The sequence below is a fragment of the Manacus candei genome, unplaced genomic scaffold (assembly GCF_025592945.1).
Source record: "Manacus candei isolate 608988 ecotype Guabito, Panama unplaced genomic scaffold, ASM2559294v1 h1tg000018l, whole genome shotgun sequence".
Lineage (NCBI taxonomy): Eukaryota > Metazoa > Chordata > Aves > Passeriformes > Pipridae > Manacus > Manacus candei.
This window is the reverse complement of record NW_026138066.1, coordinates 11,813,095-11,840,867: the sequence shown is the minus strand read 5'-3', so window position 1 is coordinate 11,840,867 and position 27,773 is coordinate 11,813,095. Positions and strand designations below refer to the sequence as shown.

Sequence of the window (27,773 nt, the reverse complement as noted above, 5' to 3'; positions counted from 1 at the left end):
ATAGTGATGGTTGGGAAAGTTAATACAGAGACAGGTGTTCTTTCTGTAGGTACTCTGGACAATTTCAGAGTACTTGAGCTGTGTTAGTGAGATTGTCGACTGGGGTTGCCGGACATAAAAGCCCTTAAAAAGCACTTAAAAATTAATTTTACACCAAATACTATATTTAAAAAGTACATTTTATTTTAAGAGAAATAACTAAGCATCAGATGTACGATAACCAATTTTACAAAAGCTCTTACAATTGCAAGCTAAAAATCAAACACAAATGATTCATACCTTACTTGTTCCTTTCTTATGTTCTCCAAGTGAATAAATACCATTACAAAGAGTAAATGTTTTCATTTTACTAGAAAACAGGCATTATGCTGTAAAGTTTGATATTAAAGGCAAATGATTATTTTACATTTCAGTTACCCAGAAGAAAATTTTATGATCTCCTCCAACTGCACATAATGGAAGAGTTCTGTGCCATGTCAAACCGGACCCTACGGCTGCAGTTCCCGTAAGAATGGGCTTCAAAAAAAGACAGAGAGAGAGAAATATCAATACAACTTCCCTTATAAATGATTTCTATACCACGTATACCAAGTTGCATAGACAAATAAACACTATAGATTAAGTACTCCTTAACAAATACAGTTAAAATACAACAGAAATTCAACTGAAAAATCTGATTCTCTTCTTAGTTTCCATAGCTACTTACCACATTTAAGTACATCAAAATAGTCCATAATAACAAATTGTTTCAACTATTTACATTATTATAAATGTTATTGTTATTTTAAAGGCATACTTTCAAACTTAAAAGCCTTTTTAAATGAAATTATTTCTGTTATTTCAGTGTACTCACAAATAGTATGTTTGGAGGTAATACTCTTACTGTAAGTAGTACAAATGTATGCTGACTCCAGCAAAACCAAAATATTTCTTATGCTTTGCATTTTCATTCATGATTTAAAATGCAATTAGTTCAAACCAGTAAAATACAAAACTAGCTGGTTTTAACCTCCTTAGTATTAGAAATATCGACAAATTTATTAAATAACAGGTTAAAGGTGTTTTTCTTCCCCTTAGCACTGATATGGCAAAGAAAACTAAAACATATAGATTAAGCAGCCCTTAAAATAGCAGGTTAAGTGTGCTGCAATTTTTTTTCCTTAGTATGGATGTCACAAAACAAAATAAAATAGGAACAACAAGAATAATTTCTGGATGGTTTGGGCCAGTTTTTAATTGTAGCTTTTTAGTATATATGAGGAGAAGAGATGAGACTCAGAAATTTACCTGGGGATGTCCTAAGTGATGAACCAGGAGTTGAGTCGTTGTCTTTCCTGGATATCCAGTGGTTGCAAACAGATTTTCATTCACTCGGGACCATCTATGAATAAAACGAATGTACTTTTCAAATACTGCTGTCACATGATCCGTAGCGCACACAAAGTGGAGTTCTCTCCCTTGTGACTGTGTGAGGATGTCAGGTATTCTACTAACAGCAGAGGAATAAATTTAGCCAAATGGCTTGTAAATGCCTCATATGCATGTTGTTGTTAAAAAGAAAAAAAATCATGGGAATGTAACGTGTGTATACTAAATGTGGGTCTATAAACTTTATAGACCAAGTTTATATAAAGTTTATAGACCAAGTCCCCCTAAAAATGACTTAACTGAGACCAGGTTCCTAAACTCACAACTGCTTGTATATACATAGATTTATAGATTTATATAGACAAACCCCACAGAATACAGACAACACATACCTGAACAACCTGGCTCGATCAACATGGACGGGTCGCTTATCCTGTGGATAACTAAAACAGACATTCAGGGTAAAAAACTGCTCTGCAAACAACTACAGCTCATACTAGAGGTACCAAAAGCATGTATCATTTAAACAGTGAAGGGGACACATTGTCTACTCTCTGTGAAGCACCTGAGGGAAAACTAGACCATTCCTGCAGCTTACATCTCAGTTTGAGGGAAAATTGAAGTAGTTATCCAGTTTATTATGGATCAATAATTATCTATTTATGACTTAGAATGAAACTTTAACACATAAAACTTACAGTGAGAGGGAAACAGTGAGATTCTATCTCAAATGGACAAAAAGACAGACAATCTTATTTTTAATAGATAAAGATGAAACAAAGAATATCAGGGAATGGTCTGTATTGATATCGTAATTACTGATAATTGTTAATTTATTTACTGAATAGTTTATACAATATACAGTGCATTGGGACTACAAAGATGATTAAGGCACTGGAGCATCTCTTTTACGGAGAAAGGCTGAGAAAGCTGGGCCTGTTCAGCCTAAAGAGGTGACTGAGAGGGGACCTCATCAATACCTGTAAGTATCTGAAGGGAGGGTGTCAAGAGGATGGACCAGGCTCCTCTCAGTGGTGCCAAGCAAGAGGACAAGAGGCAATGGGCAGAAACTGATGCACACAAGTTCTACCAGAATAAGAGGAAGAAATTCTTTACTGTGTGAGTGACAGATTGCCCGGAGATGTTGTCAAGTCTCCCTTGCTGGAGATTCCAAGACCTGTCTGGATGCAATCCTGTGCCCTGTGCTCTAGGATGACCCTGCTTGAGCGGGATAGTTGGACCAGACGAACCACTGTGGTCCCTTCCAACCTGACTCGTTCTGTGACTCTGTGACTGACATGCTGTATTAGCCAAGTAGCTGCATCTCCTCATGTACTGATAAAGAGGAGAATAAAGAAACCTCTCTCATGGGTATAAAAATACCTGGAGCGAGTGATATCCCAGATCAGCCAATCACTTCCAGCAACTGCTCCGATTTTAAGAGTATTTTTTAAACACCAGTCTGCTGACATCAGTGGCGTTTGTTCACACTCTAGGGAGAGAATGGCCTGCTGTGTAATTAGATCATAGAATCGGATTGTTCCATTCTTCTCTGCTACCATCAGCTGTTAAGAGAAATTAATAGAATGTGGTAAACTTAGCATGTAATGAACCTTAATACCTTTTCTACTCTGTAGCAAACTTAGAGTACATTCAAGCAAACATTAACAATACTAAAATAGATACAATTTTTCACTTTGTACCAGAAAACATTCTCCTGGACTCTCTTCTACCAATAAATAAAAAGCACTTTAATCTATACTACTGTTACACTGTTATACATAATGATTACATTATTTTATCTCTATGTATCTATAGATATCTATGTATATAATTTTGGTGGTTAGAAACACCAGTTCTTAACCACCAATGCACTGTGCTTTTAGAATTTCAAAGCAAAATGTTATTATTTTAAAATGGAAAAGTTCCTTTTCTGAGTTAAAAGAACTGACTGACAGACATAGTGCTGTAAAAAAGAAAGGGTTATCAAGCACTGAAACAGGGTGCCCAAGGAAGTGGTGGAGTCACCATCCCTGGAGGTGTTCAAGAAATGATTGGACCTGGCACTTAGTTGATATGGTGGTGGTTTGGTCAAAGGTTGGACTCAATGATCTTAGATGTCTTTTCCAACCTAAATGATTCTATGATTCTAAACACACTATTAATCAGTGTAACTGTACAATCTGATTTTATATAACATCTCTTACTTCATCCTGTAACAGTTTGCAACAGATTTTATCTAAACTTTTTCCATTAAAGTAATACATTCAAGCAGTTGTTAATTAAGGACTGTAGAATGAGCTTCCTCATTAAATCACAGAATGATAGAAGGTTTGGGTTGGAAGGGATCCTAAAGATCATCCAGTTCCAATCCCCCTGCCATGGATATGGAGACGTTCCACTAGACCAGGTTGCTGGGCTCCATCCAACCTGTCCTTGAACTCTTCATGGAATGAGCATCCACAACTCTGAGCAACCTGTTCCAATGCCCAGATGACAAAATCAGATTTTTCTCCATGAGGAGCATTGGTTCTTAGATAGTCATGAATGATAAAGAAAGGCAAAGAACCATAAGAAACACTACTCTGATAACATTCAAGTTTGTTTGGAAAAACAGAACTGTCACCAAAACATGCTTTTCTACAAACTAAAGGACATGGTGCAGTAGGCATTTTGACCTGCAATAAGCTTTTCAGCAACCACTAAGTCTGTCAAGTTTTATGAGCTTTTTGAAGGGACTTTTCTTTAAAAAAATATAAAATCCTGTGCCTATAAGAGTCAATAAAAAGACGTGCTAATAATAAGTAAGATCCTGTACTATTGCAATATTTTTTAACAAATCTATTAATTTTGTTGTGCTAACAAAGTTGCCCAGTAACAAACAGCAGCTAACACATTCAAGTGTGATTCTGTCTGGATCAACATTTTTCCAAGCTTTCTTAGTAAGGACAGATACTGATATTGGTGGAAATGTGGTGAGAATAGAGCTCCTTCTTCCCTATTGCTATGTAAATACTTTGATATCTTATTTGACTGCTTTCTTCTGTTTTAAGTATGTTTTTGTGGTAACCTGAACAACTATTTGTAGCTGCTTAACACAGTTATTGATAGGCACAACAGGAATAATAAATCCAAGACAGCAGGGACTAGACCCTTAATGAAGCTGAATATTTGGGTACATATCAGCTGATTCATCCTCCCCAGTACAATAACCAGATAAGTACAAAATCACAGTCTATTGATTTGATTTTTCAAAGCGTATTTCATATATGGCAAGCAAGAACAACAACAAAAAAAATCCCTTCCTAACTTCAAACAGATACTTTTCAAAGCTTGGCATGCTCTATAAGAGTCTGTGTTACTGGTGAACTGTGTTACCGTAACTGAGTAAAACCCAAGCTTTTCTCTGGTAAGCTTTTCTCTGGTATTAATCTGTAAGTTAATATGCAATCAGCAGAACAGTTATCAACAACAACAGATGTATGTAATAAAGAAGGAATATTTCTGATGGGAGGAGTAAGGGACTGAGGGTAAAATGACAAGAATGGTAATGAGAATTAATTTACAGTCACTTCACATTAGCAGATCCAACGGATATCCAGTTACAATGTACACTAGCTCCCCAAACTTCAATGATACAGCATCAAAGATTCATAGTTTAGTTAAGTCCCCCTCCTGTTTTTTTAAAGGTGATGAGGGTGAGAAGCTGAAAACCACAACCTTAAAAGCCTCCTCAGGATGCCAGCAAACACTCATTCCAGGAGAACGTAAAACAAAATGGGCCTTCTCATTTCCTTCCAAATCCCAGACCCTAAAGAAAAAAAAAATAAATTGACTGCAAATACATTAACTTTCAGTGCCTCAATACATCCACAAAAGAAATGACCAAATAGTGTTCATGCTGTATCATTTCAGGAAGTCAGTAAGAGTGGTCAGTGCTGCAGATAATGTATTTTAACACCGATGAGCCAGGCAGAGCCTCCATTTAAGTATCAAAATAATTTGACAATTTAGTTATCTAAACATGAAATCTGGATGAGATGCTCCCACTTTTTTCATAAGTCACCACTACAGCCTTTGTACTGTCAGTGTTCGTCCAGTTGATACAAGCAACCTAGAATGTAGTACCAAGCAACTTAAATCATCCACGTTGCCATGAAAAGGATAAAACCATGCATTAAAGTATTTTGGTTGCCTAATATGTGAGTTTCCAGCGTTTCCTGGTAAGACAAGATTGAGTAATGGAAATGTAAGAATCCAGAAATGAAGCTAAAGTAAACAAAAGGATCTACGGCAGAGGTAACAAGAGGCAACAAAGGGTCTTGGCAAGCTTTCAATAAATAAATAACATGGGCCAGTTTATTCTTTTCCTTTAGAAGGGCTCGCAGTAAATATCAAGCAGCCATAACAATGTTAAAAAATCAGCAATATTTGGACAATATGGATTGACAAGGAAGTGTATGCTGAAACTCCAAAATTAGGTGATGACTGAGTTTTCTTTGGATGCATTCAATATGACTGTTAATGAGCTATGAAGCTACTTTGTTTATAAAATGCAACAAAACCAAAACTGAACCTCACAGCAACTGATTTTTTCCCTACAAAATCAGTAGCTCAGTTGTAGGACAAAGACATCACAGTTGTGAATATCAGCCTGAACTACAAGGCTGAATACTATTTATATGCATTTGGACACTGAAACATACACATATATCCTTCCTCTCTGACATGCAAAACCTTAGAAACAGCCAATTTTTAAAGTTGTGTTCTGCCCAGTCTTTTGAGTTAGATGAGTGGCTACATACTATTATTGTTTATTTTAGAGGATTTTTGCTGACTTCCTCCAGACTTTTTCAGTTTATATCTCACCAGGGTGCTTAGAGCTTTATATTTAAGAGATTTCAAAAAACTCTTAAATAATACATCATAAGTCTAGACAAAATATATGGGAATAAAGTAAATATATTTAATGAACAATGTTGTTTTCTTGTGCCAAACCACAACAGATCAAATATTTGTTCTCCCTGTAGAAAACACAGGGTCTCTAATCTTGAAGAATCAGTGTCCTTATTAAAAAAAGTCAAAACAAAAAGCTGACAAGTGTTTAAAAAATGAAATATCTACTTGATTAGGTAATTTAGAAACATACAATACTTTCTTCTACTGCCAAAAATTTTGCCTTGTAGATTTGTCCAAGTCAAATCAACACTTTCCATGTGTATTTACTGTGCAGGGAGAAAATTATGATACAACAGAAGATAGTGAATCATTTTGGCAAAAGGAACAAGCCATGATGTTTCCTTCCCTGAGGTGAGTGATGTTATTAGGTGTTGAGACCGAAATTTATATTTTTACCTCCCTAACTTTGTTATTTATAAAGTTACCAGACTTGTACTTTGTAAGAATGGCAGGACTGCTAGTAACAAAGAGTGGAGGGAAGGGATAAAAGCCCCTCTTATATTTCTTTCTTTCTTTATTGATACCAAAGATAGTCTAATTTAGTTTTGAAAAAAAGAAAACCCAAACAACCCCCAAAAAACCAAACCAGGCAATACATATCAAAGTAGATCTTTGTCTGAATGCAGCAAGTCTACACAATTACATATGTGTTCAATTTCTTTGTGACTAACCCAAGTAAAAAATGTGCAAAGACCAAAAATTAGCCAAAATGAATTTCAATTACTCAGTTACTCAGTAATCATAACCAAATCAGCTACAGATGCTAAAGAAAACCCCTCTACTTTTGTCTACATTCCTATCACGTAAATCAATCCAAGACGACTGAGCATTTTGTCTCCCATTCAAAGCTCTTGAAACTTTACTAATATTATCACAATTTTATACCAAAGTAAACTACTGTCTACTTTTCTCCAAACATCTGTATCTTTCGTAAACCTGCAATGTGTCATCCTCTTAATTCTCCTCCTCCGTTCATCAACTATTGTTGTATAGACTTGTTACTGGGCTCGTGGTATTTTTTTCTGATGTTTAAAAAAAGGTCCACAAAAATTTAATGGGGAAAAGTTTGAATGACGGCAGTTGAAATAACGGCCAAAGTTTGATTAATGGAAAGTCTCAAAAATAATATGTAATCTGCCCAGTAAATTAATTATTTTTTTAAGTATCTAAGGACTGAGAAATTATATACTGCAATACTCTCAAAATTTAAACAAACACAAAATACAGACACAGTTGCAAATGCTGTTAAAGAAAATTCTTGAGATATTAGAACATTTCTCTTGTCACTCACATCTGTAATTAAACAAAGAAATGACAACTGCAGTTATCTCAAAGCTTGAAGATATTCAAGCTCCCTTGGATCAACTATATTTTATGTCATATGCATGAATATGGATAATGACATGCTGCATGTGTGCATTAATATCATCACACAATGGACTTTTATTACAGTCGGCAAAGTATTTATTTGAACTCTGAAAACCTGTCTTGTGGCAATGGAGATGATCCTTATTTTATATTCTAATTTTCTGAATTATGAATAATTCTAACTAGCAGAATCAAATCCTAACTGCACTTACTACAATAGTAAAAGAACAAAACCATATTGCAATCTTCAGGCATTTCTCAAATCCCCAGAAGATGGAAGTAAAAGCAGGAATTCTTCCAACAGAAGATTTCAAATAATTTTAGTGAGCGGGGTGTGGGCTAGAACAAACCTTGACATCCGATAAGATTCCCAACCACAAAGAATGATCAACTATACTTGAACCATTACTCAAAGATTACTCATATCCAAAGTGGTTTTGTTGTTTTGTTGGGTTTTTAATATCTAACTTTAATATGTTTCTTTATATCTCCATCAGAAATATTCCATGTGCAAGGAAAATCCTATCACTTCTGAAAAGCTTAGAGGACTATAGAGAAAGGAGAGATTCCTTTTACTGAAATCACACAAAGGTAAAGTGAAATTGTTCCTAACTGAGCACAAGGAGTGAGGATATCTCACTAAAGGAAAATGGAAGTGGGCAGATTAGTTAACACTGCAGAGAATACAACCAACATTGGCCTTATCTAAGGTCTTCTGCCAACTCCATATGGAAGTGGTTATCAAAGATCTGGAGGGTACTATGCAGGACACATAAGAATAGAAGGCTGAAGTGGAACTGCAGAAATTCCTTCTATCTGGTCAGGTGAAATATTCAAGACAATTTCTAGTAATTTATTTTATTTTACTGACAAAGAATTCAAGTTATCTAATGCAAAACCAGAGACCACACAGCATTTTTGAAAAAATGTGAAGCTTCATTTCTATCCTTTCAACCAAAAAAAAAAAAAAAAAAAAGTCTGCTAAGAGTTATCAGCTTATTGTTTCCCATATAGATGTAAAACTAAATGCTGTAGTATGACTTTTCCTGAGAAACTCAAATACGATTCTGCCAATGACTTTCTAAAATACAAATTGACTTCTAAGCAAATCTAATGCAATTATTTCTATTTAAAAACAATTTATAGGCTAGACTACGTTCTAGCACTGTGTGACCCTTAACATAAATAATAATGTGCCACACAGGAAATTACTACATCATCCTCGTATTTTGAAGACTTCCTAACTAAAAGCTTATTCACCCACACTTAAGACCAGACTGAAATAACACTCCAAATATTTGATTTGGAAAGTGTTTTTTTTCTTAAGCTGATGGGAGAGCAGTTAATACTCGCACAGTGGTTGTGAAGTACAACACAAGATGGTTAATACTTGCATTGTGGCTGTAAAGTATAACAGAATTGTGTAAGACCACATTCAGGGGAACAGGGATACATATAAAAAGTGGGCAAATTTAAAAACTGGACTCTTAAAAAATATTCAAGACTCTTCTTTATTTTCCTCAATTATAATGCAGAACTAGCTTGATAAATTGTAACAGGCATACCTCAGAAAGGACAGGTATTTTGGGATGACATTTCTTATATGAAGACAGATTGGAGAATCCAATCACACAAACGGATGAAGATAGAACAACATGAAATAAGACACCTTTTATAAAAACATTGGTAAAAATCCATAACTGACTGCACTAAAATGGGAAGATACAAATAAAATATAATTTTTATAGGTAGAAACAAGTGATAATGACAACTTTTCAATACAGCCAAAGGCTGAAATATTTATTGAGTACACAAGGTAAGATTCAAGTGCAACACGTGCAACATGTGCTGGCAATACATTAAAGAACACAAGACAAAAAAAATAAACAAGAGTTACCATTAGCTTTCCTACATATTGTCTAGAGAAAAACCTACACAAAATAACTGGGGCATAAGAGCACCATGTAAAAAATATATGCTACAGATTAAACCCCCCTAAAACCAGATGGAACACATTTTGAGAGTCTAGTTGATTTAGCTTTCAGTGATATCAAACCTTTCCCCCAAATCTCTGTCCAGGGAGCAAAGCTAACCTTCTGATGGACTGGCATTTATATTATGTGCAACACAACACTCAACTTCACGGCGACTGATAAATTAATTCACAAAATCATTGTCTATGAAGTCACATGAACCACGGCCTAAGTAACTGAACAGAACTCAGAAAGGAACCAAAGGGCAAGTATATGCACAGATAAAGTGGAAGATAATGCAATTGTACATTCTTTTGCACACAAAGAGAGAGGAAGATGATGTAGTTTAAGGAATAATTAAAATTAGAGAAAAAGAGAGAGTGAGGGAGAGAAAGGTATGGATCAGTCTTTTTCAGCTTTTTAAAATACAAACTTTTATGATACCAAGAAATGGACAAGCAGATTATTTTAATTACACATAAACATTATATAGAATTTTGAAACTGAGATATGAAAGTTAGATTATGAAAGAACTAGACTTAAAGGAAAACAATTAGATTAAATTCAAGAGGCAATTTACTTTTCTGCCATGACCATATTTGGCTTTCAGCAGTAATGTAGAAATATCCTAAATTTGATTTTTGACTGCACATAAGAGATATTTACTTTTGTTACTTCAGTTGCACTTAATTTGTTATCACATATGATTTATAAATGAAACTGAGTCAAATTTTTGTTTAATATAATGTTAGTTATTTCAGCTATTTCCTCTGCCATTTCTTTAGAATTTTGCAATGAAACATTAGAAATATTTTTCTATTTTTAAAGAAACATTACAGCAATTCTGAAATGTGTAAACAAGTGAAATGAAGCAAAATTTTAAAACTGCAATATCCTGCCAAAGATACAGTTTAACTCTAGGCTTATGAACAGCTTCATACATCTTGAAATATAGCTATGCCTGGGACCAAAAGAAGTAATATATGATATTTAGGACTCAGGATTTGAATTTTTCAATCAACTTTCCAGAGGTAATTTTTAGCTACAGGAACTTAGATTTTTAATATAAATACAGTTGTAAGTAACTGTAACACAGTGAGTTTTAAAAGTGTTCCAAAGGTGTCTTCTTTCAGAAAAGCAATTTTTTTAAGGCAATATTAGTTTTGACATTTTTGGTGCAGTGAAACATTAGATTATTAAAGTGTACTGCATATTTACATACCAACACCTCTTTACTTGTCTATGAACGCACATAACACTTACTCACAACCACCTGACACAGATGACCACTGCAAATATTTTTATGCAAGAGTATTTTTAGTTCAGCTCTACTTCACAGCTGGAAAAAAGTCTTGTGTTGTGAGATCAAGGCCAACAAAGACAACATGCAAGAAACAACAAGCATTCCTGAGTGACACAGCAGCAGCTGAAAGGTAAGAACACTGGACAGAACTAGTATCTGACTTACACTGTCTGTCCTCCAGCCAAAATGACTGATCCCAGCTCTGAGATGCCACTGTTGTAGCAGCCTGTGGCATGTTGTTGCATGTTCAGTATGTGCAAACTGAAAATCTCACCTCCTTAGAGGTCTCTGCTAAACTTACTACTAAACTTTCTACTGAGTGAAAGCCAGAGAAGACCTAAACATGTTTGTATATATTCATTACATACTGAAATATTGTATTAAAACTTTATTAAGACTTAAAAGTGGAACTCAAAACTTTGTGTCCTTGTACTAACTGTTCTAGAACTTTATTCCACCTGTATTAACAGATGATGTATCCTGAGAACAATTTCAGAATGGAAACTCAGTACAGACAGGAGAATTATTCCTCTTCTTACATTACTACTGAAGCAAATTACACAGTAAGTTAAGAATGATTTTGGTAAGTCCCAAGGAATGCATTTTCCATTAGTTTTGAAAGTGTAACCTTTAAATTCAATAGAAAAGGTCTTCATGCCCCACATGTATGAATGGAAAAAATAAGAACTCAAGTAGCCAAAAAAAATCCTACTTATTTCCCATGGCTTTTAACTAAAGACTTTATGGTTTATGGCATAAAATGTCCTTCATAGTTACTAAGCTGAAATCTTGTTAGTATATGTTAATTATATAATTTTTATTTGCTTTTAAAGTAGTATCAATTAGACTACTGGTTTTAAAACAGTTTTCTTTCATCCCAGGAACATTGAGCATTTCATAAAATAAACAAAAAAAGGCCACATGGTCAAACAGCTTTTTGCTGAATAAGCCCAATATGAGTTTAGATTTAATAAAGAAACCAAGGAGAGGAAATAAATCAGAACAAGCTACACATAAGTCATACATTTCTACTGTTCATTCCTAATGATTCTGTTGGAAATACAGACGGGGCATCTATGGAGAATCTGCCTACTCGTCAAAGTAGCATTTCTGAGTTCCTCAGGGGTGTTAAAATCACAGGCCTTTAAGATTTTCTATTTAGGTAGGACAGAGTAGCTCAACTAAAGCTACTAAACTGTGATTTATATCAGTTGACGATCTACCCTTCATAAAATCTCATACACTGAGTAATCTTTCTAAGAGCTATTCAATTCTTTCCTGACAGGTAGAAGATGGCTTAAATGAAAAACGACATTTTTTTCCCTGAGTCATTTATATAGGAATTGATATGGTGGTAACTTCAAAGATCAAATATACAATTCATATAATTGGAGAAGAAACTAAAACAGTTCCTCAATTGAGAAAGTTTTGAATTATCACAGTTATTACAGAGAAAAGATGATGCTTTCTCAACTCTTGCTGCTCTGCTGCAGTGACCTGCAAAGCCTGCATGGCTGCCCTTCTGCCACTCCAACTGCTTTGAAGGGATAAGAACAGCAGCTTTTAGCAGACTCGAGCACTCTATTAGAAGAGGAAGATGGGTGACCTTTTGATAAGGAAAAACTCCTGTACTACAAAACTTTAACCAGCCTTTTCCAAAGCATTAAACCATGTTTCCCTTCTACTTCCAGTAATATATATCTAAATATATGGGTTTGAAGCAGCTATAATCATGATATTTTGAGCTGCCAGTACCACTGTGTAAGTATTGTAATGTTTTTAGGCTATGTCATCCCTACCTCCTGGTAAGGCTAACCAATTTGGGTAAGTTCACATATGTTGATTTTAAACTTTACTTGTCTGATGACAGAATGGATAGAGAGGGTCTATATAATTCAGAGCTGAGCTATGCATGGCTTTTATTACTGTCCAGCATGGGGAAAAATAGTGTATGCAATTCCAAGACACAATAGTTTTTTCACATTGAGTCTAGTTGGTTCGAAATACTGTTCTGAAAAAAAAGAACCCACAAGTCACAACAAAAAGCCAGTCTGCAACCTAAGTTAACAAGAATAGTCCATTTCTTGTCTTGTTAGTGGACTGGTCTTGTCAGTCGGCCATGAAGGCCAACTAAAAATAAAAAAATAAGTGCTTATTTATTTAAGTGAACATGTAAGGTATTCACACATAGAAAAAGTCAAACACTACTGTTTCAATAGTGTTTTGAACAGAATGCATACCTGCAGGTGTGATCATCACTTACGCTTGCAACCTCTTGACCTTCACTGGGAGCAAACACCAGATCATTAATGTAATCTGAGTGGCCATCAAATGTCTGTCAATGAGAAAAAAAATAAATACTTTTACCTTAGAGAAAAAAATAAATACTTTTACCTTAGAACTGCCTGCTCCATCAGCCCACAATGTACTTAATAGAACTGCTAACGGAAAGATGTGTAAGTGTTAAGATAAAACTATCATTTTACATAGAAGGTAAAACAAATGTTTATCGATAACTGGGTTTCTTTAAAATATCTAATTCATGTGTAGATTCACACTGTAGGTGAAAATACCCCCTCACTATTCCTTGTAGTTACCACACAGGTCAGTTTGATGCTCTTGCTTGACAGAGATCATACTAGAGCTTTTTATCCTTCTTTTGACCACTGAATTTTGAAAGTAGAAGATAACAAATCTCAGAAACAAAGAGGAGAATAAGCAGGAAGTGAATATGTGCATGGTCTACCTATATTAGAGAACTCTGATTACTGGTAAATAACTCTGATCTCTGAATAGTCATTTTTCCTACGGGTTCCTGCGAGCAGCAATACAGTTTATCCTGAAGGAACAATAAACCAGTCACTTATCCAGCACATGTCCTTTTCCAAGCAGGCAGTGCACAAATTGCCTAAGAGGATAGGTCTACTAAAGATGGCAAGCCAAAAGGCTACCTTTAGAAAAAACAGGGAAAAAGCTCGCAGTGAAAGAAGAAGAAACAGAAGACAATGCACCATCAAGACCTTGAGAAAATCAAAAATGAGGAAAAGCAGTAGAAGCAAAATCAAGGAAGTCATACAGTACCTCAGCAACTACCCACAATTTCTTTTAAGCGTTTGAGAAGAGCAAACACAGTGCATTGTGCTCTCTGCTTTACAAGCTGTTGTGCTTAAGAGAAAAGAAAATGGGGTATAGCTCACACTCTTCTTTTACTATGAATTAATAGATCATCCATTCTCAAATAATAGGAGACAAGCACCCATGGTGTGAACGCACATGTGAACTGCCACTCAAAAGCAAACATCTGATGTTCTATCAGAAAGCATAAAGTTATTTCAATGGAAACCTTGTTACTGTGTAATTCTTCTCATCTGATGCTTCTCAATCATGACATTTTTATTTCTAACTACTGCAAATAATTTATCTGTAACAAAACCCAATTTAGCAGCACAGCTTTTCTAAAGAAAAAAAACCCTCCAGTTTTAGTAAAAATTAAGTTATATAATTCTTACGTATTTTGAAGACTGTTCAGTTATCTTGGCCATAATACCAAAACACCTCTTCCCCCCCTTAATTCTATTAAGTGTTTTGTATTTATCTACAGATATCAGTAATCTTTTGAGGTTTACAGTATCATCAAAAACCTAAGTTAAATAACTTATACACATTTAGTAATAAGCAAGTATGCAAAAGTCATCTCATTAGGGTCCAGTTAAAGTTTAAAGTACTTTCAAATTCATTCACGTGGGGGCTAGGTATGAATAAATCATCTCAGGTCTCATTAGAAAAAAATCAGCTTTCTCTGTCTGTGCATTTATACATATTTACTCTCATTAAATATATCTGTGGCGGTTTTGACAGGCAAATGTCCATGTGTAGATATATCTGGTATCGTTCCATCCTCTTCTATTCAGTCCCACTGATTAAGTCTCAAGGCATAGCTGCTCTTGTTTTGCCCAGCAAGGTATCATAAAAATGAGACAAAAATATCCTATGGGTAATAGCATGAGATGGAGAGATTGCAGAGGAAACCAAGGTCAAATGAAAACAAGTTCCACAATTTCTGAAAGGGAAACAGACTACCTTGTCTCTAAGTATAGCTATTCTGAGGAACAAATGCAGAACTGATAAAAAAAAATATTTCTCAAGCACACACAAGAACTAAATCCCCCTCTCTAAAAATTTTATGAATTCTTCACCAATTCAATATAGAAACATTTTCAGCAGCCAACTTTATTTTTTCCAACAGGTCCTAATTTTATTAAAACCTAATGGATTATACCAGAACGAATATATCAAAAGATGATGCTAAACTATTTAGACAGAAATGCCAATTTTTTGAAAATTTTCAGCATTCTGAAAAATGCCTCATTTTACTCCCACAGTTCTGATGAAATATGCTTTTTATTAAACAAAATTTGAAGCAGGAGAAGGAAGCCATAACTCATTTCCAAATGAAAACCTCAAAAGAAGAAAAAGGTTTCATGAAGATCCATCGGTCATATTTTACCTTTTGTTTTTTTGTTCTGGGCTTGATCCAACCCATAAATTTTGGATTAGTTGTGTTGACAAAGTAATGGAAAACTCGGTGTGCTTCAAGTTCCTTCTTGATAATTACATCAAGACAGCCTTTCCATGGGGAAAACAGACTAAGATTACTCAGTCTATCCCTCCAGAAGCAACACACACAAATTGTTTACTATAAAAGACAAAATGTTCAGAGATTACACTGTGACTGTAATCACATACTTCCTTCAGCATTGTTTGCACGTTCTGTACCTCTCCTGAAAATCCCATGTGTTAAGTACGCATTATATAATGGATAAAAGTTTTCCATGTGTTCATCCTAAATTCAACCTAAGGTTTACCAAACAGGCTTCCTGAGGTATCAGTAACTGTTACTAAGAAGCCACTGTATCAAACTTTATTGGAAGCCAGCTCAGGGTAGTAGCTCATGGTGAGTTTGTGAACAGTTGAGACTCTGCATGTGCTTTGAATCAGAGCTAGGGGTTATTTTTTTCTTGACAAGAAGTCTAATGATTGTCTAGGGATAAGAAATTAAGACCATTACCCAGAGAAAGGATTTTCCACACTTTCTATCGGAAAAAACCCAGAAGACATTTCTCAAAGACAACTTTTACCAATATAAACAATAAACACACTAGTCCACATTCTTTCTTTTCATTAATGAGTTCCCTGCTAATAGGTAAAATAGCTATCACAGTAGGTTCTTAATAAAGTTCTTAGACTTAATTCCAGTGATGGAGCTTGCATAAACAAAGCTAACAGCTTTACTGTTAAATTCAAGCCATTTGTATTGAATACGCACCAAACAATTACAGAATCATTAAGGTTGGAAAAGACCTCTGAGATCACTGTGTCCAATCATTAACCTAACACTGCCAGGTCCACCACTAAAGCAAGTCCCTGAGCACCACATCTACATGTGTTTTGAATGCTTCCAGGGACAGTGATTACACTACTTCCCTGGGCAGCCTCACCACCCTTTTAGAGAAGACATTTTTCCTAATATCCAGTCTAACCCTCCTCTGGTACACTTGAAGCCATTTCCTATTGTTCTATTGCTTGCTACCTGGAGAAGAGACTGACCCCCACCTGGCCACAACCTCCTTTCAAGCCAGTTGCAGAAGGTGATAAGGTCTTCCCTGAGCCTCCTCTTCTCCAGACTAAACACCCTCTGCTCTCTCAGCTGCTCCTCATAGGACTTGTGCTCCAGACTCTTCACCAGCCTTGCTGCTGGACACGTTCCAGCACCTTCAATGTCTTTCTTGTCATGAGGGGCCAAAAACTGAACACAGGATTTGAGGTGCTGAGTATAGAGGGACAATCATTTCCCTAGTCCTGCTGGCCACACTCTTTCTGATACAAGCCTTGTTAATCCAAAATAAATAAAAAAAATTAGAATTTAGATGCTGAATTTATCTCAATGAAGTCTGTAGTACCAGGCTCATCCCACTGTTTCATTATTTCCACTTATTATCCACCCATCAGTTACAATGTTAAAGTAACTTCACATTCTGCTAAAAAGTTAAAAGATTTAATTCACACCTTAACATTAAAGCCTGCTGTCTGAAATATCATAAAACTGGCAGATATTACATAAATAGATAACTTTTATAAGGAGTGACAGAGCTTTTAGAACTATTTTGTCAGAAATACTATCCAAGTTGATAATAAATATATCAGTTATCCCACTGCCCTGGTGGCAAAGTCACATAAATTGACCAAAACTGAAAGAAGGAAATTAAAGGTATGTGCAGGTATGAAGCAACATAAAAAGCATTTTCTTTAAAGACATTTTGGCTTTGGTAACATCCATCTTTACTTCTTATGCCATGCTTTTATTCATTCTATTAGCAGTATGACCAGATAAGTGACACCCACCATTCATTTAGTATGACAAATGTCATTGTCTTACTAATACAAGCCAACAAACCACAAAAAAAGTGTATTATTTTCTCCTTTATACCCATTAAACCACTCTCACCAAAAGAGGCATTATCATATCCTAAAATAGTAAAAACCAAGAAACACTCCCCCAGGTTTCTTTGTATTAATTAGCTTTGCTTATTCTTAGCTAAGACCTCACAAAAAAAAAAAAATTCAAACTGGATAGCACAAATATCTAACTGACATTATTTCAAAGGAAGAACTTCAAAGAAAACCAAAAGATCATGTAGCTGATAATTACAGTTATTCCCACTTTAAAAACAGAAAGGTATATACAATACAATAATTATCCCTAAAGATGATGGATAGAGGATCTTTCAGTTTTGTGCTCTATCTCATACAGTACATTAAGCAAAATGATCCAGAATGACAGTTAAAGATTAGACTTCACTAAAGACTAAACTACCTTTTAAAAATCAGCTTAGCTGCCCTTACCTTAAATTCATTCTTGTCTTGAAGGTCTGAAGTAAACAGCCTTAACTTCCTATCAGAAGCTGCAGTACAAAACCTATACTCAACAGACAAAAAAAAGCCTGTCAGTCAATCAACATTGCAATGGTTGACTTTTTAGCAGTTTTCTTTCAGTTTAAACCTGCAAAGTGACATGCGAAGGAAAAATCAGATTTTGAAAAATGCCAAAAGCATCTATCTTAGCTTTTCTGCTTTGGTAACAAGTAGAGTTATAATTGGAACTTATCAATAGTGTGTATCAAGTGCCAAGAATACTTTTCCACAGACAGAAATGCAAAACATTTCACAAAGCTAAATCTCAATCAATTATCAATTATCCATTAACTGAAATATCTTTCATAACTGCCACTGAAACTTCCCTTGGAAGAAGTTAAGAGGCAGAGCACAGAAAAGAACCCTCATTATCAGTGGTCTAAAATACCAAAACATAAAATTCATAAACCAATTTCTAACATATTTTAAACAAAATACTGTACAAAAACACAGCAGTAAGCAACTATCATAATTCTGAAGAATCATACAAACTATTGAGAACATTTTAATTCTTAAGTGCACATTTAATAGCTAACTATCTTTCTAGATTTACATCTCAGTGTCTCTCACAAATAGTATTTGACCTGCTCTAAAACACAGCAGACTATGCAGACCACTACAAATAAATAGCTTTAAATAGCTTTATAGAGGAAGCCATTACAATGATCTCGTACTTAAAAAAGTTCTTAAATCCTTTTTCACAGATGTGAAAGAATGAACTAACTACATCTGAGGTCCATGAAAATAATGAAAAAAGTATTATTTACTGCTTGTTCACTGGGGAGAGGGTCAAGGGGCACAAGAAGTAGAACAAAAAAACAAACAAATGAACAAAACCAAACAAATCAACAACAAAAAGATAACGTTCTACTGAAGTGTTCAGAGACTTCATCAGTGATTTCTCAAGAGTTAGATTTCACTCATAAGCTTTGAAGAGTCCAATATTAAGGAACTAGGGAAAACAGGTAGGAGACAAAGATTCATTGTAGTCATTTAGTGTAAGTACCTTATCTGGGGAGGTATAGCATCAAGTCTAGTTTCAGGACTCCATGCTATGGCATCAACTCTGATTCCGTGGTGAAATGTTCTTAGTGTCTTATATTGCATGCCTTCCACTTCTGCATCCTCCTCCTACAGAAATATTGCAGTTAGCTGATTCAGAACAATGTCTCGGTGACTTCTAACAAATCAGATTGATATGAAATGGAAAGGCTTTCAAAATTACACGTATTTGGGATCTTTTTAGATCGTAACACCATCAAATTGAAAACCCGGAACATAAGGAAAGTATTAACTTGAAATATTTAAGTACTTAAAAATACATTAAATGACTGTAGTCTCAAGCCAGAGGCCAGGGCAGAGTAAAAAAATCAGAACTGAGTTGCAAAGATGCTGAGCTCATTCTTTGTCCAGGTAGTATCTTCACAGATACAACTAAAGCCACTTATAACAGCAGGGTAAGTAAGTGCACACTGCAGTGAGGAGAAACAACATGAGCAAAAGCAAGCATGTAATTTAAGCTCTCTTTTCTCTGAGCTGCTTTCACACTATGGAAAAATGCTAGCACTTTCAGAGCAGCAGTCTTCAAACAGCAGGAGCTAGAAAGGTGACCTCTGTCATCTAACTATAATTACAAACTTGTTTATTCTTCCCACTGGTGAGAACACCGGATGGTGAGAAAAATGAAACGAGCTGGGGTTGTGGACTCCATCAATCAGTTGACCTCCAAAAAACTTCCATAATTCCTCAAAATATCTAATGGATATTTCTACAAAATTTTCTCTATGTCATAATTCTGGTTTATGGTAAAGAACCTTCTGTATGCCTTCTGCATAATGTAGAGGCTAAGCAGAACCTAGCTGAGGATGCGTGACAATATCTACAGTTTTCAATGCTTCTCAACAGGGAGCAAGAACAGCATTTTTCTCCCCTGCTTTGAAATACTCAATGACTCCACATGTGGAAGAGAAGTTATGAAAATTATAGAAAAACTACCTTGTACCAGCGGTTGTCAAAATTTTACTTGCTTCCTTTTCAAGGTCTACACTAGAAACAAGGTAGAGAGCAATACAGATGACAGTATGTTTTTATGGCCAGCACTAGATGCCTTTCAGAAAAAATTCCAATAATAAGACCCCGGGGAATAACAATAATAAAAATACCAGTTATGCTATTATTCATAATAGACAAAGTACAAAAATAATACTGTATAATAGAGAAGTGAGATGAAAAAAAAAAACTTAAAAATTTCAAACCATTGTTTCCAATTGAGTTTCAAGCATCTAGGCAAAAAACTCCACTTAATTAAAAACATCTTATACAGCATAAGAATATACAGTACTTGGTATTTCACATTTTAAAAACTTTCACAATATGATGACTAAATAATTTCAAGGTAAGAAAGCATATTTTACTGTTTCCAACAGTCTGTGAGAGAGATCCAATAAAAACAATTGGGGAAAAAAAATTAGGTAATTATTTCCACAGTCCTTCCCTAGAAGAAATACCCACAAAATTAGCACAGACATGTTAGTTCTAACCTTGAAAGTAGTTGTAATCTTTTCTACTTCACAGGCTAGCTGAAAGCTTTAGAAGATAATTTAATCTAAATAGCAAATGTATGTAAAACAAAATATAACTGTGCAAAAATGTGCCAATTACCAGTAAAGAACAATGAGCAAAACAGAGATTAAGTCACATATTTCCTAAATTGGGCATTTAAGTTCTGAGACATTCACCAACATTAGCAAGAGATACTAACATGGGATTACTCTTCCAGTAGAATACTTCTGATTTCTTTGCAGTCTACTCAGAGGGTGTAGTGATAGAATGAGAGGTAACAATTTTAAACAGAAAGAGGGCCAGTTTACATTAGATATTAGGAAGAAATTCTTTACTGTGAGGGTGATGAGGCACAGGGAAAGATTGCCCAGAGAAGTTGTGGATGCCCATCCCTGGAATTCTTCAAGGACAGATTGGATAGGGCTTTGAGCAACCTGGCCAGTGGAAGGAGGAACCAGACGACCTTTAAGATCTCTTCCAACCCAAACCATTCTGTGATTCTATGATTCTAATCAAAAGGAACTTTATACCATCCCATTTATATCAGCAAGATGGTATTATATCAGTGTGTATTTTATATATATATATATATATAAACATATATATATATTTCTATTTTCCTGAAGAACAAGTATCCCAGACTTGTTAATGTAATAAACAAGTAAAATTGTCCCGTTTACACAGGGAGAGGAGGAAAGAGGAAAGTGGCCAGAGTCTTTCTATAGTAGAAGTGCTGGCAAAGTAAGTTTCAGGACACAACTAATAAAATCAACAATAACACAGACTAACCTGAAATCTGCAGGTCCCAATAACTACATAATTATTGCCACCATAAGCAATGAGGGAACACGCATCTCCACTGTCAAAGGGATTGAATTTTACCACATGCACATAATCTTCACAATCCACAGTGTAAGCAATGTTTCTAGTAGAATCTTGCTTCATTTTCAGTGGACTAAGTCAAGGTATCACGGAAGCAATGTCTTCTCCAGGATGAAAATCTACATTCCTACACAGAAAGTTTTAAAAAGCAAGGATTACTCATTTGCATAAAGAAAAAACGTAAAAGGTATTTGTGGCAAATCAAAATTTCCTGAAACATCATACTTAAGAACACAAAAGCTGCACTTAAGCTTAATATTTTCAGATGTAATGTAGTTCCATCAATTAAAATATTTACTAACCTAGCATATTTTCAAAACTCTCTACAGACTTCAGCAATGACTGCAGATTTTGTGCTACTCTTGGCAACTCAATAGCAATACAAGAAATTAAGTAACTGCACACACCAGAAAAGTCACATACTGTATTTTAAAATTTTCAACAAATGACAAGAAATGACACATTACTACCTTAAAATTCTCTTTACTTGTCTACCTCTTTAAAGATTATCTAACTACAAGCAGAGTTAACCAAAGCTACAGAACTGCAAATAAAAGTAATCATGCATAATCTTTAAACATGATTTCATGATTTATGCCTCCCCAACTGCAGAGCACCTATTACCTCTACGTACTAGAACTTGTACTTTATTGTATTTAACCAATTTAATACAAAATCAGGTTCTTGTGCTAGTGATTTCAGAATCACTCCTTTTAGTCCCAGTACAGATTTGATGTTAGTTTAAGCCTTTTTGGGAAATCAGACTTTTAACTACACAGCTCGTGGAAAACCAGCTTGAAATCTCAGACCTTTGCTGTGTTAATGATCTGAAGGTCTCAGCATCCAAGACTGAACATTCTGGTTGGGAGCCAGCCAGGTTTGACACGGGCATCATTCAGACACAGAGAGGCTCTCCACAGTTGTGTGTTTATTTATTAATTCATCCAACAAACCACCACTATAAACACTTAAGCCATATAACTTGCATAGCTTTGCTCCTACGGCCAAATGCAAGTTCTAACCCTATCTGTAGTTTCCTTCCTTTAAGGCTTCCCACAAACACAAGCCATTATAGAAGGATAGAGTGTTAAGGGGTTGGAATTGACCTTAAAGACCACCTAGTCCCAATCCCCTGTCCTGGGCAGGGACACTTCCCACTAGACCAGGTTGCTAAAGACCTTATGCAACCTGGCTTTGAACACTGCCAGGGTTGGGGTATCCATGGGCAACTTGTTCCAGTGTCTCACCACCCTCACAGTGAAGAATTTCTTTCTAATATCTATCTGAATTTCCCCTTTCAGGTTGTACCAATTAACCCTTGTCCCGTCACCACAGCTCCTGACAGAGTCCCTCTCGGGACTCCCTGTAGTCTCCCTTCAGATACTGGATGGTTGCTGTGAGGTCTCCACGCAACCTTCCCTTCTCTAGCCTGAAGAGCCCCAGTTTTCTCAGCCTGAACCATCAGCCATCAGACTAGTCTTAAGTGAAAACACCAAAAATATCATTAGCTCCATTTCTTCAGGAAACACGCTTAGGGCAACTGACCCGCGTGGGTGCCCGCTACCTCCGCCCATCCATCCGCCTCCTTTACCCTCGTACTTCCCCTTTTGTCCCTTCGGGGCGCAGCTGCTGCTCCCCGGGGAGGCTGCCCCGGTTCCCCCGAGCCGGGGGTCCCCCTACCCGCACCTCAGAGTCCCCTCCGCGGACCCGACCCCCGCACGGCCACCGCGGGTCCCGCTCCGGCTCCGCCCCTCCCGCGCCGGGAGCGCTCCCTGTGCTTCCGGGGCAGCGGCGCCCGCGCCCATTGGGCAGCGCGGCGGATTTGAACGGAGCCCGCGGGGCACCGGGAGCGCCCACGCTTCCCGCGGGGAGCGCCCGCACGTCCCGCGGGGAGCGCCCGCACGTCCCGCGGGGAGCGCCCGCACGTCCCGCGGGGAGCGCCCGCACGTCCCGCGGGGAGCGCCCGCACGTTCCGCGGGGAGCGCCCGCACGTCCCGCGGGGAGCGCCGCCGGCAGAGCGGGAGCGCCCCGGCCGGCCCCGGGCTCGGGGGTAAAGGCGCTCCGGGAGCGGCGCGGGGGTCGCGGCTGTTCCCGGGGCGGGACCGTGGGAAGGGGCTCCCTGGGGCGGGCGCAGCGGGAGCTTTCAGCTGGGGGAGCGGTACCGGTGATGCTCATGCCGGCTCTCAGGGGTTAGGGGTTGCTCCGTAGGGTTTTTGGCTTGTTCAGGCTGTTTACCCGGGAGTTTGCTCGGAGTGGCAGGTATTGTCCCTTGGAAACCTCTCGGAGCAGGGAGAAAGAGAAAAGACTCCGGAGGGGTTTTAATCTGTCCCACGCTGACTTGCAGCTGCACAGCTGTTTCAGAACTCTGTGGTCCCCATGTGACTTCGTGTCAGCGTAAAAACAATAAAGTAGGTTGTCCTCTTCAGAGGTTTTGCAGAGTGAGAAGGTGTAGTTGCTGTTGCAGTCTTGCTTGTTGCCTGATGTCTCCTGCTTTCCCTACCCCTCGCACATGCTTCATCCCTATTTCCAGTCGTACCAATCACCAAAAACCAAACCCAATGTGAGCTCTGCCTTAGCTAGGTGAAATAAAGCAAACAATTGGGTTTGTGTTCTGGAAGTAAGCAGTATGGGTATTGCTCCTCTACTGTCGCTATGGTGTTAGGGAACTTTGTTTCAGAAGAGAACAAATTTAAAGGCAAATTTTTACTACAGTGTCTAGTACCTATGTCTTGACAAATGCAAGAAGGTGAAAAAGACCAAAGCATGGAGTAGTCCAATTATTGTCAGAGGAAATAGGGGAGATAAAGACTTACAGAATTAAAAAGAAAAATAAAAATAAAGACTACATAGGTAACAAAAGTATTTAGAGTTAACTTAGTTAGTAAGTCTTAGAAATACTAAATCTCTTTTTCCAGGTTTAAAACATCCCCATATACCCTGACCTGAATGTATAGTGAATGCAGAAACTACAGAAGACATTCTGAAGCTGCTTTTGGAGACAAAAAGACTGTCATATTTGTGATAACATTCTTTTTTGTTGGTATAATGTACAAGAGGGATCTTCATGAAGGTGTGACATACTTTTAACCCCTTATCTTCACAGTTGCTTTGTCACAGTGAGGCAACTCTGGTTAAGTGGAAATAGTTTCTTGAAGGAACTTGATCTTTAAGAAAATACAACAGGATTTGCACAGCTTATTGGAAGGTGAAGTCATGCATATGCTTCTTGCATAGTTATATTCATTTTTCTCTTGATTATCTCTGTTTTCTACTCTAGACAATGATTACTTTCCAGCAAAAAATTTTAAACTTGGTCAAGTGTTTCAGAAGGCAATGGCGTTTATTTTCAAACTCTGAAAGGACTACGGTATGTGGAGCAGACTGCATGCTGATGGCATTGCAACTGTCCATGGCTGAAGTCAATAAACAGGTTAGCATTCTTTTCAGTATGTTCTTGATACTTAAACTTGGTTCACTTACTGCAGTTTTGGTCACTTCATTGCTGTTTGTTAAAACAGGGTGCATCTGAGAGTCAGATGCAGCAAGGCACTAAAATTAATATGATTATTGAATCAGGACTTAGGAAAAAGAACTGCAAGACAGATGGGAGGATGGAAGTGCGTTAAGTGTATATTTGAGCTCCAGAATTTAATGTTAAACATTAGCATATTTTTGCTGATCATGTAGCTTCTGTTTATTTCCATCAAAATTTCCATGTTTCTTTTGTGTGTAGGTCGGGGTGGGAGAACTATGGCATTTGGGATACATCTTTTTTCTGAGTGCTCCAAAACTTCTTTGGAATGACATGAGAAGGATATCAGTGTAAAACTGATTTGGTATAGTCTGCATGAGCTGTACTTGCAACAGTCTGTTTTTAGCTGCCATTTTTTCTGACACTCATCAGATGAAGACCTATATGGACATATAAGTTGTGAGTGTACACCCTGTACCAGTAGGAATTACGTGGCTTTCTTTGGATCTGCACAAGAGGTGTCTGCCAAATGATGAAGAGGAGGTGTAACCCTGAGGTGCCTCTGAAAGAGGCTCTGTGGCTTGTTAAAGCAGGGTGATTGGGCATTAGGAGTCATCTGAAACTTATCAGATACAGTTGCAACATACAATCAGACCTTTGCATGTGTTTCATCTAGTAAGAACTATTGCAATATTCGTTGCAATAACCTAAAGATATCTTTTGGGATCAATGAACCTAATTATTGGTGAAAATAATAAGTCCGTTGTTGGCAGACTTACCCAGATGTTGCAAAGTAAATCAAACATGGAGTACAAATCTTTAGTTTGAAAAACCAAAACAAACACACCAAATCAACAAACACAGCACAAATGACAAAACCACACCAAAGTCAAATCTCCAAACCAATAAAAAACCCAAACAAACAGAAAACCTTCTTCAGTCTGTGCATGCCTAGTTGCAACATATTATTTAAAAAATTGCCACTTGTACTGGAAGAAGATTATATCTCCGAGGAAATATTTCCAGAACCACTTTTTAGTGTCATTGAGTTCATCACCAGAAAAAACTTTGTAGTCTAAAATGTGCAGACTGGGGGTATGTCTTGTCTAAACATTCAGTATAAAACTAGACAATTCATCTCCAATGTAATAAATGTCGCATCAAAAACATTAGAATCCCAGTATTCTACATTTGTACTCCATAAAATGTAATATATTCCAACCAGGGGCCTGATGTCCTCGCAATACCTGTGTAGGTAAAATCGGAGGATTAGCATGCGTGCATCAAAATGAACTCCTGGAAAACTAATTACCTATGGAGGCAATCACTGTTTGTCATGTTTGTTGTGATTCTAAGGGAAAGCTACAAGCACTTTTCCAAAGCCAACTCTGAGAATTAAAATGTGTTCTGTTGGATGCCAAAAATTACAGACATGAAAAAGATGATACTTTTATGGTTTGTTGCTCCTTGTTTCCTAACAGCTTACAGTAAGTTTTTCCCTTCTACTAGAGGTAACTAGTTTGTTCAATTATTTCCTTTTTCCTCCAGTGAAGATTCCTCCTTTCCAAATGTATCTTTTCTTTCAGAGATGATCTAACAAAAATTATAGCAGTTATTTTCAAGTAATTGAATTTTAAAATATATAGCTTCTACTTCAGATCTGAAGAAAGACTAAATGTTCAGAACCTGATTTGGTTTTTCTGACTATGCTAATTGGTCTAATAAGACAAATTATTGGTATATATAAACCGTATGTGTGAATTAAAACTATTTTAACATCTGCACGTACCACCTCTGAAGTTCAGTTTCTTCAGATGGGTATATGTTCATAGTGTTAGATTAAAATGTGTCTGTTTTATTTTGTTCAGCCCTGAAACTTCAAACTTAGATGTAAAGCATTACAGCTGTAGGCATGTTCCTTGTTAGGTCTCTGATTTAAATACAATAATTTTGTATTATTAGCGTAACACCTGTAGGATGGACATCTATTGTAATAATATAGTCAATTACTATAATAAAAATAATTGTGCTAATAGGCTATTGACTGGCTCTAATGGAAAAAAAAAACCAAACCAAAAATCCAAGCTACCACAAACAGCAAAAAAACTATTTTCTTTCTTTATCAGACTGGACAATTTTAATGAATTTGATGTTTTAACTGTTATCTCTATCTGCAGGAGAAATGAAAAATAACAAAGCTTTTTGAAGAACTCTTGGAAATTTTAAAAGTTTGATAATCTGTTAGTCTTAAATTTCACCAGAATGAGGGTAGCAAACAGTCTGATAAACAGTGATCAAGTAGCAGGGATGAAAGAAAAAAGAAAATCTATGCTTTGAATTCCTCTGAAAATACTTTGTTTTGTACCACAGTCGTGGCCATATGGCATAAAGACAAGTGACATAAGGTCTGTAGAGAAAGCAAGTACCTTTTACCTAGATTTGTTAGTATAGATCTAAAATCTAGGAACACTTTCAAGAGAAGAACCTTTCTTAAGGTTAGAAATAGAAATAAGAGTTTTCAAGATGAAGTTCAGTTGAGGCTAATTGTTTTGAGTGTATTTGCACTTGTGGATCAGAAGGGGTAGAAGATAGATTATTAGGTCAAATAATTAGCTTGTCGTTTTCAGATCATGGTTGTTTTACCTAGTAGTGGGGAAAACCAAAATGTATAAAACAATTATTTTTCCTGAAACTGTGAGTTCAAATTCTCAGACTACTCTTATAGGTGTTGTAAATCTCTTCTAGCACTAGAGCTGTGATACTGACAGAAAAAGTTCTTTAATGTTAATTTTAGAAATACATTTTCCCTTTGGAAATTTGTGTTTGTATATTTCTGGTCTGTACAAAAGCAGTTTTGGTGTGTGGTTTGGTTCTACTCTGTGCTTCTGTGAGTGCATTTTGTATGCTGACTGAA

General features: G+C 36.5%; 2 protein-coding genes across 4 annotated transcripts in view; one reads left to right on the top strand and one right to left on the bottom strand.

The window, feature by feature from the left end:
* Window positions 1-161: 161 nt before the first annotated feature.
* On the bottom strand, window positions 162-23,154 carry NUP37 (nucleoporin 37). Of its 2 annotated transcripts, none has more exons than XM_051784726.1 (10): window positions 23,074-23,154; window positions 21,295-21,514; window positions 18,950-19,074; window positions 17,875-17,947; window positions 13,212-13,306; window positions 5,089-5,179; window positions 2,752-2,933; window positions 1,761-1,811; window positions 1,288-1,381; window positions 162-516 (listed from the first exon to the last, which is right to left on the bottom strand). In XM_051784726.1, exons 2-10 carry the CDS (start codon window positions 21,448-21,450, stop codon window positions 403-405), a joined length of 981 nt encoding a protein of 326 aa, XP_051640686.1. In that variant the 5' UTR covers window positions 21,451-21,514; window positions 23,074-23,154; the 3' UTR covers window positions 162-402. The 2 variants fall into 2 exon arrangements, with proteins under 2 accessions (XP_051640686.1, XP_051640685.1); XM_051784725.1 differs by lacking the exon at window positions 23,074-23,154 and adding an exon at window positions 22,197-22,258.
* A 1,513-nt stretch (window positions 23,155-24,667) lies between these two features.
* Window positions 24,668-27,773, top strand: part of PARPBP (PARP1 binding protein) — a 39,016-nt gene continuing 35,910 nt past the window's right edge. For both annotated transcript variants that reach the window (XM_051784693.1, XM_051784692.1), the window contains exon 1: window positions 24,668-24,817. In XM_051784693.1, the coding sequence (XP_051640653.1) occupies window positions 24,668-24,817 (150 nt within the window). The remainder of the gene's footprint in view (window positions 24,818-27,773) is intronic.

Excerpts from the sequence above, each read along its gene's own strand:
- NUP37 (XM_051784726.1), bottom strand. The coding sequence starts at position 21,450 with ATGAAGCAAGATTCTACTAGAAACATTGCTTACACTGTGGATTGTGAA. Across the intron at positions 19,075-21,294 it reads TTGGGACCTGCAGATTTCAG|GAGGAGGATGCAGAAGTGGA; the intron begins GTTAGTCTGTGT and ends ATATTTCTGTAG. Across the intron at positions 1,812-2,751 it reads TGGGATATCACTCGCTCCAG|TTATCCACAGGATAAGCGAC; the intron begins GTATTTTTATAC and ends TGTCTGTTTTAG.